Source organism: Micropterus salmoides, unplaced genomic scaffold, assembly GCF_014851395.1.
Source record: "Micropterus salmoides isolate LMB-PRFRI ecotype aquatic unplaced genomic scaffold, ASM1485139v1 Ms_hic_scaffold_3066, whole genome shotgun sequence".
NCBI classification, from domain to species: Eukaryota; Metazoa; Chordata; class Actinopteri; order Centrarchiformes; family Centrarchidae; genus Micropterus; species Micropterus salmoides.
In genome coordinates, this window is record NW_024042336.1 from 1 (window position 1) to 11,629 (window position 11,629).

An 11,629-nucleotide genomic window follows, 5' to 3' on the forward strand; every position below is an offset into this window, starting at 1 on the left:
AAAGACTGGAGGAAAGACAAGAGCAGCGTCCTGCCTCTGCGGGGCTGCTGTCAGGCATTTCTGTCCCCTGCAGATTGTGGTGCAGGGAGGTGCCTCCTGCTGCACTGCCTGTTAATCTCAGATAGGGGGAGCAACTGAATGTTTCCAACTGATTTCATGTAAAAGCCAGAAGTGTCAGAATGTAAAATAATGTGAAATTAAAATTAAATGAACACAAGTACATAACCTCTCTGTTTTTATTTTTGTTTTTTTCCTTTCCACAGCGTGAGTGTATCTCCATCCACGTTGGTCAGGCTGGTGTCCAGATTGGCAATGCCTGCTGGGAGCTTTACTGCCTTGAACATGGGATCCAGCCGGACGGACAGATGCCCAGTGACAAGACTCTCGGAGGAGGAGATGATTCCTTCAACACCTTCTTCAGTGAGACTGGAGCTGGAAAGCACGTCCCCAGAGCTGTCTTTGTAGACCTGGAGCCCACTGTCATCGGTAAACTGTCATTAAATATAGATGCCAAAGCTGCTTCTTGATTTCATCAGGTCAGACCCTCAAGTGATTGCTGATTGAATCTGTATGTTCAGATGAGGTGCGCACTGGTACCTACCGCCAGCTGTTCCACCCTGAGCAGCTGATCACTGGCAAGGAGGATGCTGCCAACAACTACGCCCGTGGACACTACCATCGGCAAAGAGATCATTGATCTGGTGCTGGACAGGATCCGTAAACTGGTGGGTGACTTGATATCAGAGAGATCTCTTCCTAAATTTGATTCCTAATTTCAAATTAAACGACATATCAGCATCTCGTATGTGACTACTGTCTCTCCTTTTCTGTCCCCAGGCTGACCAGTGCACTGGCCTTCAGGGCTTCCTGGTCTTCCACAGCTTCGGAGGTGGCACCGGCTCTGGCTTCACCTCCCTGCTGATGGAGCGTCTGTCTGTCGACTACGGCAAAAAGTCCAAGCTGGAGTTCTCCATCTACCCAGCTCCCCAGGTGTCCACCGCTGTGGTGGAGCCCTACAACTCCATCCTGACCACCCACACCACCCTGGAGCACTCTGACTGTGCCTTCATGGTAGATAACGAGGCCATCTACGATATCTGCCGTAGGAACCTCGATATCGAGCGTCCTACTTACACCAACCTGAACAGGTTGATCAGTCAGATCGTGTCCTCCATCACTGCTTCCCTTCGTTTCGATGGTGCTCTCAATGTTGATCTGACCGAGTTCCAGACCAACTTGGTGCCATATCCCCGTATCCACTTCCCTCTGGCCACCTATGCCCCTGTTATCTCTGCTGAGAAGGCTTACCATGAGCAGCTCTCAGTGGCTGAGATCACCAACGCCTGCTTCGAGCCAGCCAATCAGATGGTAAAATGTGACCCTCGCCACGGCAAGTACATGGCTTGCTGCCTGCTGTTCCGTGGTGATGTGGTGCCCAAAGATGTGAATGCTGCCATTGCCACCATCAAGACCAAGCGCACCATCCAGTTTGTGGACTGGTGCCCCACTGGTTTCAAGGTTGGCATCAACTACCAGCCGCCCACTGTAGTTCCTGGTGGAGACCTGGCCAAGGTCCAGAGGGCTGTGTGCATGCTGAGCAACACCACTGCTATTGCAGAGGCCTGGGCTCGACTTGACCACAAGTTTGATCTGATGTACGCTAAGCGTGCCTTTGTTCACTGGTATGTGGGTGAGGGTATGGAGGAGGGAGAGTTCTCTGAGGCCAGAGAGGACATGGCAGCTCTGGAGAAGGATTATGAGGAGGTTGGAGTCGACTCCATTGAGGGTGAGGGAGAGGAGGAGGGAGAGGAGTATTAAAAAGGACATAAAGGCACCAGTTAAATAGGAAACAATTGATTGCAATGTGTTCTTGAATGCATTACAAACGGAAATGTTTGTCGTATCAATTACCAGTTTGGCTGTTCACAATAAAACTCCTGTGACATGAATTTGTTTGTCTGTTATTAATTCTACCTAAAATGTGTATTGAGCTATCCCATGTAATAAAGTTGTAAACTTATAACTTATAACACCAAGCACTTAAACATTTCCTCATTAAGTTACGCAGCATATTTATACAGAGGGGGAAATCATACTTGGTAAAGTTAGCGCCTGATTTATGCAGGGTATAAGTTTCATAAAAATGTACGGTAATGTCTTAACTCTTATTCTGAAGCTCTATAATATTAGCTTTCCATGCATGGCTCAGAAACCATAACATGACCTGTAAGAATTGTGTGTTAGTGTGTGACTCCCATAAGCCTGCGATCAACAGAGCATTTTGTATTTCTACTCCGAGTGATGAGTGGAAATCTGTTTGGTTACTAATTTTAGTCCAGCATCAAGAATATTTGGGGGATGGTCTTCGGTCAGTGAGTCAATCTTATCAACATCATTAATGTAGCAGCTTTATCAATAACTACCAAAAGTGTCATGAAACACAGTAAAATAAGATTTCACAACTGTTTTGAAGACAGTTTATTGGAAAACTTTCAAATTCAGTTTTGTCCAAATTAAAACACGCACTTTACAACCAAACTTGCTTCAAATATGAACAAAACATGACTGTCTAAGGTAAAATTTGAGGAAAATCTTTATGGAAAACCTAAATAATACACACTCGTGAATTTGTCATTTAGAAAATATGTTTTTAAAAAAAGTATAAAAAGACATCCCAGGTGCCTATAACAAATCAGAAGTTGCTTGGTTTTGTATTTGGTTGTGCAAGGCTGGTGATGGTTCACACCGGCCTGTCCTGCAGCAAGGACAGTTGTCCACAGTTCCCTTCTGTTCAGAAGACTCCAAAACATTGAGGCTCCAGAGCAGGTATGAGGCCGGCTGGGATGCGGGCCTGCAGACACAACCATGTCTTCCTTCAGAGGATGGTAGGATTTAAAGCGCCTGGTGAGTAAAGCACAGTCCAGACAGGCCGTTTAAATTACATGTGCAATCCATGCTATTTTCAACAAAATCCAGTGAAAATATCAAAACCAACTATGTGTTACAATACTTCCCTAATTTATCTGTGGCTCACAGACCAGACCATTCATTCTCACAGAAGATGTAAATCTTAAAAATATACATACTTTAATTTTTAAACCTGAATTGTTTTTTTTAGCTACTTGACGAAACTGACATATTATTTACATTTTAAGTGAATACAGTGAACTTGTTAGTAAACAGTTGCTTCTTATGACATCAAGCAGACACAGAGCGCGTTATCATTCATTTGGAGTCGTGATTCACTCTCCTTTTAGCTCTGTGTTTGATCTCTACCAACTCCTGAAGGAAATATGTGGCTCTTTAGCTGCTAAATGCTCCACAGTGTTCACCAGCTAGTGCGTTCAGACTGCAGGCCAAAGTGACCCAAATCTGATAATTTTGCTCATATGTGACTCAGATCAGACTTTTTCACTGTGAACAGCCCAAGTGGCCAGTTTACTCTGGCGTCTGATATGGGCCACGTTAAAAAAATAGTCAAAAATAGGCAATACATCAGAATTGAGCATTAAGGCCTGCAGAGTGAACGTAGCCTTAGTGTGTCATTTAGTACTGAGCAGGTAGCGTACAGTGGGTTTTTAGAGCTTTTCCTCTGAAAGCAGCTGTCTGCTACAACCTAAAACCAAAATACCAAAGTAGAATCAAAAAACAATGTATCTGAAATGTGCTGAAAATCTCTGCAGAGTTGGGTGATAACTTTCTGTGGGTTCCTAAATATGAGCGATCACTTAACACAAGGTAATTTGATTCATTGTTATTATAAAAGATTGATTGTAGCCTCAAACAGTTGGGCATTGTACTTTTTAGCAAATGTTTCAGCAGCAGGACAGTGTGTGTGGGACTCAAAATAAACTAAAATGCCTGTGTTTTTAATAGTTTTTGGACAACAATGGATTTATGTAGCTATATTGGGCATTGGCTGCACATGAACTACTTATTATTAATTCATCGTTGGATTGGGTTTTCTCATTGGACTTGTTTATAGTATACCAAATGTAGGATATCACCAAACATATCCCTTAAAGAAAGTAAATGAGATTATGTAAAAATTATTAGGAATACAAAATTGACATCCACAAGGAAAGTAATTTCTTACTTGTATGAATATGCCACTATTCCTGCTGCTACAACGAGTACCAGGACACCCAACACCATGGCAATTGTGCCAGGAGAAGACAGACCTGAACCTGAAACAAGGATCGCAGAGTCAGTAAGTAGGATAAAGCAGAACTGTATTGTATTGTTGAATCAAACAATCTCCTTTGTGGACTGTTGTACAGTGTTTATGTTGCATACCGATGTCGACATTAACTTTGGTACTGGTGGCAGCTAAACTGACGTCGTTGGCCATGGACACATTGATGCAGTAGACCCCAGAGTCATTGAAGAAGTGACGCAACACCAGCTGGCACTCTTTGGAGGGCTCCACCATGTTGCACATCGTGTGAATCGGCTTCAAGCACTCTGCATCCAGAATCACACTGCACACCTCTTTTGGAAGGCTGGAGACAAGAAAAAAACAATAACATGCTTTTAAATGAAACAACATTATTTGGATTGGACTGGATTATTGGATAAAAGTGAAGAAGCATTCACCTTCCCTGGCAGGTAACAGTTATATCCAAAACATTTTTGTTTATTTCAGGTGTTGCCATCACAGCATTTTCCATTTGTACTATCTCTACTTTTTCAATGCCCTCTGGAAACAAAGACAAGAGAGACAGACAATAAAAAAAAAGGTTTTCATTTTACATCTTGATGAACGTCGCACTAATGAAAGGTAACTCACCAAACACTTCAATGCCAGTGCAGAAGGAGCCATAACGATATATCACACAGTCGTCATCTGAGGGTTTATCTTCAGCAGCCCTCTTAGCAACTACAACCACTGTAGCTTGGCCTGTCAGTGTCACTGTTTTCTTTGCACCTGGAGAGAATAAACAGCAGCAGAGAGTTAATTCACTGATCATTATTGACACAGTGTAATATTGTTAATAATTATTAATTAATTATGCCTGTTAGGATTATTACAATGGTGTGATAGCTTAATTTAGTGTATAGAATGTAAGTGGTGCAAAAATACGTTTTCCTGTGTTTACTGAATGCACCTCCTTTAACCGATGTTGGTAGTAGTGTGTATTACATATACTCAGGTACTATGCTTTTGCAAAAACTTAAGGTACTTGGATTTTACTTAGTATTTCCATTTTATGCAACTGTATACTTCCACTCCGCTACATTTCAGAGGCAAATATTGTACCTTTTACTACACTACATTTATCTGACAGCTTTAGGTACTTTTCTGATTACAATTTTCCATCCCCTTTCCTGTCCAGTGAAAACCAAGTGTGTGTTATGTGTCGTCACAAAAAGCTCATGAAAAGTTTACTTTTAAGAAGTAAGTGGTTTTCACAGGACAGAGATGCTACAAACATATGATGATCTTTTAGAATATGATGCACTGCTGTAGATTCAACTACGCAACAATAAATAAAGTAGTTAAATTAGCTCAACCTTAATAGCAGTAGTAATATTAATCCAGAAATATCATATTCAGTACAAAAAAAAGTAAAACATTGACAGGGAGCATTTTACTGCACAATGAGTACTTTTACCTTTCAAACAACCTATACATACATACTAAGTATGTTTTAAATATAGGACTTTAACTTGTAGTGGAGTATTTTCATAGTGTGGTATTAGTATGTTTACTTAAGTATTGTCGTGCATAATGTCTCCTGTAAATAATGTCGCCAGAAGCTCCTTTTTATTCTGCGGTAAAGCCTTACACCAAATATCATATTTAAGTAGCTATGGGTTTTATTACTTTAACATGTGTGGGTTTGCTTGGTAGATTCATAGATAAATCAAATGAAGTAAGCAAATTTGAGCCAGCAGCTCTCAGTCAGCATGTAAATCAGAATTCAAACGATGAAGCACAAAAGAGCAATTCATTTTAAAATCAACTTGTTCTGCTTGTTTCACACAAAGGCAGAGCTTCTTATTAGATTTACATCACATTTGCATTCGATCTGGTTCATCTGGCAGATGGTCAGCTGGTATAAACTCAGTATTTTGCACTTCAGCAGGACATGTTGCTGTTGCACATATTACTGTACCTCTGATGGGGACTGAACAAGTGATCTTCTGGTAAAATCATACTCAAATTATGTACAAGCAACTATTCTACATATCTTACCTGCCACAAGTCTGGTCCGTGCCTCACTGTCAGCTGGCAGGTCATTGTTGTTGAGGGAGGGAGTCTTGGCCACTGTGGTTGCTTCCTGGGCCGGCTGATTGGTAGAGGCAGTGGAGGCCTCGTCCTCAGTGTTGTCCTCCTCTGTGTCCGAAGGAACCATGTTGACATTCAAAGCAGCAGTTGCCTTGGTGGAAACCAGTAAGGGGAAAGCAGACGCCAATGCAGCAGCTTTCACTACACACAGAGAAGATTGTTGAGTTAGGTCTGTGCTTGTATGTGGAGCTGAGGTAAAATATACGGGGACAGAATATAGCAAATGTTAATATATTTTTTAGCTTCTAAAGGTTCAGTGTGTACGTTTTAGTGGCATCAAGTGGTGAGGGTTGCAAATTGCAACCGATGGCTCAGTCACCGCTCACCCCCTTCATTTCCAAGTGCATAGCAGAAGCTGTGGTGGCTGACACGCTCTGTCGGCTCTTGTGCTAAATAATATGTGTAAAATACTACTCTTCTGATTCTAATAAACCAGACAAGTACTACTACTACTTCTTCTTCCTTCTTCTTTGTATGCATTCTACTCTGTAGAGCAGTTTGTCTGTTGGGGCTACTGTACAAACATGGTGACTTCCATGTAAGGGGACCCGTGGTGTATGTAGATAGAAATGGCTCTTTCTAAGGTAATAAAAAACGGTCCATTATGTAAGATCTTCATACACCACTGAAAACATGGTGATGTATATTATATTGAAGTTCTGCCAATAGATCCTCTTAAATATTACACACTGGACCTTTAAGGAATAGTTTTTAGGAAATAAGCTTATTTGCTTTCTTTGCCAAAAGTTAGATGAGAAGATCATTACCACTCTCATATCTGTCTGTTCAATATGAAGCTGCAGCCAGCAGCCAGTTAGCTTAGCTTAGCATAAAAACAGGGGTGGCTCTATCCAAGGGTAACATATGTGACTACCTACTAAAGCTCACTAATTAACATGTTATATCTAATTAGTTTAATCTGTATGAAAACCCTAGTGTAAAAATGATAAATGATAAAAAATATGTTGTGGTGGTATGTGGCCTTGTGGTGACGATAACTTCAGGAAGTCACAGCAACATCATTTTTATACTTTGGGTTTGGACCGAATAAACAGATATATATATAAAGATATAGTGTATCATTTTATATGTGTTGGTATGATTTTTTGTTGTCTTTTCACAGAGCAGGCCAGCTGGCCTCTGTTTGCCCCTGTTTCCACTGTTTGCCCCTGTTTACACTGTGACAATGGCAATGCAGGTAAATTGTTTGCCATATTCACTATTTAGTGTGTTAAAGTTGTGGTTTTACAGAAGGTTAAGTGCTGCAGCATCTGTTGCTTACCTGTGGTGCCCTGATCAGCAGGTGGCCCAGGGGCCTTGGTTGGGGTATCAGATGGTGGGTCACAGGCCTTATCTGGGATGACCGCCTGGATCACCACCTGAGGCTTGAATGAGCCAGAGTTGACGTAAGTGTGAGTGACAGTCAACTCTCTGGATATGAGGGCTCCACTTTCATCCCCAAAGTCCCAGTTGAAGGTGATGTCTGCATTGCTGAGGTATTCGCTGGGGTCATGGAGGGTGATGGAGAAGGCGATTGCCCTGTTCTGGACGAAGCGCATGTCCCCAGCCATGATGTCATTCACTTGGTCCAGGGAGACGGCAAAGGGGATTTGATCTAAGTAGAACACCAAATGGTCAAGTCAACAAAACGTATTGAGACATTGAGACATTTTATCTAAGTCTGGGAAATGGTCCAAGAAAATATTTATGTGAAACACTTTTTATACAGTCCCTAACGCACCAGTGATGGAGAACTGAGTAGAGGCATATCCTAGAGGAATGAACTTCTCCTTGCTACGGTAGTGGTAGATAACAATGTCCATGGTGTAGGAACCCAGTGGGATGTCATCTGTACTGATGGTCAGGGAGGAGGAGGAGTCGTCTGCCACCTGCCAGTACTGACCTGCCAAATGAGCATCCAAAGCCTGGTGAGTACATGAGATACGCTTTGCTGCCTCTTCACTATGAATAACTATAAATTATTTAAAACACTCAAGTTCTTACATAAGTTCTTCACTTCTTAAAATGATCCCTTTGGGATACAATATCATTGAAGCCTTGTGCCTCTAAACATGCAAATTCTGAATACCAAAATCAGTGTAGCGCAAAAGAAGTGACATAATCTGATCATATGATAAGGCTCATACATCTATCCGTGTCAAATTTCAGGTCATGGCACGTGCCATAGGAAACTCTGTGATCTTTGAAAGGAGATTATATGAGGTATTTAGTAAGAAACAAAAGCTCCACTCACCCCAGGTCTTCCAGACAAACACATAGCCCGGCTTCTTGTCCTTCTGAACTGGTGTCCCATCAGGAAAAACAGCTTCCCAGTCTGTGTTCTGAGTTGGGTATACTGGCTCAGACTCACGGTATTTTGTTCCTGTAGCAGGGGCGAGAGTGTTGTGACAGTTAGACACTGACAAAGAAATTTAAACAAGACTGAGAGTCTATAGCCATACTAGCGGCTGTTTGAGTCTAAGACACAGACCTGATGGTGGCACTAGAGGAAAAGTCAAGAGATCATCAAACTCCTTATGTTTTATCCTTTTGGGAACATGAATATCTGAACCTTATTTTCTGCCAATCCATCCAATATTTGCTGAGATATCTCAGTGAGGACTAAAGTGGTGAACAAAGGACATTTCAGCCATCGTGGCTAAAGATACATTAAAGTGTCTATTGTGCAGGGTGTGTGCACAGCTTTTCACCACAGTGTTTGTGTTTTTGTGGGTGTTTGTGTAGGTGTGTGTGCACATTGCTTTACCATTGAGTATGCAGTCTTCAGCCCAAACAACTTCTCCATTAGGCTGCACCTTTTGGTTGTGTGGGAACTCCAAATCAATTGTAAAGGTAACTTTGGCTCCGGTCAGAGTTGGTGAATCATTCCCTACATTGAAAGTCACTCTTCCACCTGGATGAAAAAGACAAGAAAACACTGAGCAGTGGACACAAAATATGCATCTCTGTGGGTCCTCCAAAGACGCTAAGGTGGTTTAACAAGACCATATAATCAAAACAGCCCATCACCAATACCACCTCATTTCCTGTGAGCTCTCTACTATCTAACAAAATATTTATTAAGGAATAAAGTATGGAAAGTAAGCATTTGAGAATCACAATGTATTATTACACCAACATTATTTCTAAACATGTACCTTTCCAGGAGTCTTTGTATCGTGGGTCTCCATCCTTCCATATTGGGTACATCTTATTGTTCCATGATGGATAGCGAGTGAAACGGTTTTTGGCCTCTGAATAGTCAAAAATAAATATATCATACTGAAAACAGAATGTTAACATCTGTGCATTTTAACTTTCCAGGAAATAACAGTAATTTGGTACTGTTTAGACAGTGTTCAATTGGTACACTTGAAATTAATTCATTTTAATTAATTAATTCAACATTTTGAAAGTCTTTAAGTCACAGCGGATCAGCTGGACATACAAAAATGTCTACAGCAAATTTTTTAATTAGTACCAAACTACATGGTTCATTTCGAGAGACTTTTTTAATTAATCACATTTACTGTTGCCCAAACTACATTTTTGGAATTAATACATTCATATAATTTATATATGTATGCATATATATGTTTATATCATAACTAGATAAATGTGACTGAAGGTGCCCACCAAAGCCAAATGAGGGTGTTTAATTGCCAGTATAACTCTCTCATCCCTCCAATCCTTCTCATGTGATTATCAGCTGAGTGTGTGCAAGCGCGTGTGCTCTATTTCATCACACATTTACAACATAACAGGGCTGAATTTGGATTAAACATAACAGCAGACAACGCAGCAGGTAAATCAGACTTTTAAATGTAATTATGAATTCAGCTTGTGTTATTTGACCTTTTATTCACACCTTTTGTGGTTTAACTGTAAGATATTTCCCTTCTGGCTGAACTTGATGCCAAATGAAAAGAGGATTGTAAAATGAAACTGAATGTAATCCCTGTAAATATTTTGAATGAACAGCTGACAAAAAGACTCACTGTGCATGTTTCTCTTTCCTTTAGATGATGTTATTATCTGTTCATATTCGCCAGAATGTTAAAGGATAGGTTCATATTTTTTCAAGTCTGTCTAAAAACAATACTCACATGCCCATGTTTACGTTAAAATCCTCACATTAACTTAAGCTGAATTTAAGACTACATTTCACACATTAAGGAGACTGGATTTGTCCCCATCACGTCACTCTAGGAAGAGATCCAAAACATGTGAACTTATCCTTTAACTTAGGAAAGGATTAAGATCAATAGTTTGTGCTTTGATGGTCACATTCTGTGTCATTTACATTCATGCATGGTTGAGTAAAGAGGTTGTGGGAAAAAACGTGAAACTGGATGTTGAACTAGACTCCGATCTTATGGATCAAAACATATTCAGTACTTAGACTGGATTTACTTCCATGTAAGGAACTAAAAAGTATGTTGTATGCCAATGAGATTAAAGTTGATTTGAGGAGTTTTTTGACTTATAAGTGCTTTAATGAAATGTAAAGGTTACCTTACTGAAAACAAACTAACAGAGCAATAGATAAAACACTAAACTGTCTGCCAATTTAGTGAAAATTGTCTTAAAATAAACAAATTTATGAAGGTTTTAGAATTATTAAATCTACACAGTGTAACACCATCATTACGAATCATGTTCAAAACTCTGTAATATTAAGTCACGTATGTTTGTCGTCTGTTTTTGTACAGTACATTTACAGTGTACTTAAGTAAAGATTTGAGGAACTTTCCACAAGTATTTCCATTTAATTTATACGTATATATACATATATATATATATATACTTCACAAAAAGGGGAAGGGAATTAATGTACTTTTACTCCACTATAGCTGAATATTTTACAAACAAAACATATGATCATCTAATAAAATATGATGCATAATGATGATATAATAAACTATCAAATAGCAAAAAGAGGTTAAAATTATCTCCATCTTGACCAGTATCAGTAATAATAATGCAATAATTTTACAGTAATTTTCCTGAATTATGATTACTTTTACTTTTGATACACTAACTTAATTTCTGTAATAATACATTCATAGGTGACATTTTGAATGCAGCACTTTTACTTGTAATAGAGTATTTTAATATTGCTGTATTGCTGCTTTTACTTAAGTAAAGGAACATAACTCTACCTCCACCACTTATAGAACGGCTGGTAATTGTGATTATTGACGTTGTCCAGCTTTGAGTTTGTAAGACTGCCAGATATTCTACCTGAAAATAATAATAATTGAATTTTCTGTACTCACTTGCCACCGTGTGTGAAGCGGCTGCCAGCAACAGCAACAGAACAACAGACGTCTGCAT

General features: G+C 39.9%; 1 protein-coding gene and 1 pseudogene across 1 annotated transcript; one reads left to right on the forward strand and one right to left on the reverse strand.

Moving 5' to 3' along the window:
• Positions 1 to 250: 250 nt before the first annotated feature.
• Positions 251 to 1,949, forward strand: LOC119883981 (annotated as a pseudogene).
• Positions 1,950 to 2,572: 623 nt separating this feature from the next.
• On the reverse strand, positions 2,573 to 11,629 carry LOC119883982 (protein QNR-71-like). Its single transcript, XM_038694477.1, has 12 exons — positions 11,572 to 11,629; positions 9,451 to 9,546; positions 9,060 to 9,206; positions 8,547 to 8,675; positions 8,034 to 8,195; positions 7,575 to 7,907; positions 6,200 to 6,433; positions 4,790 to 4,927; positions 4,597 to 4,699; positions 4,297 to 4,502; positions 4,097 to 4,187; positions 2,573 to 2,901 (listed from the first exon to the last, which is right to left on the reverse strand). The coding sequence occupies exons 1-12, from the start codon at positions 11,627 to 11,629 to the stop codon at positions 2,595 to 2,597; spliced, it is 2,004 nt and encodes a 667-aa protein (XP_038550405.1). The 3' UTR covers positions 2,573 to 2,594.

Bases quoted from the DNA above. Each gene is read 5' to 3' on its own strand.
- LOC119883982 (XM_038694477.1), bottom strand. From the start codon at position 11,629: ATGCAGACGTCTGTTGTTCTGTTGCTGTTGCTGGCAGCCGCTTCACAC. The intron at 8,676-9,059 runs GTAAAGCAATGT...CCCCTGCTACAG, and splicing joins TGAAGACTGCATACTCAATG to GAACAAAATACCGTGAGTCT. The intron at 6,434-7,574 runs GTAAGCAACAGA...CTCTGTGTGTAG, and splicing joins TGCTGATCAGGGCACCACAG to TGAAAGCTGCTGCATTGGCG.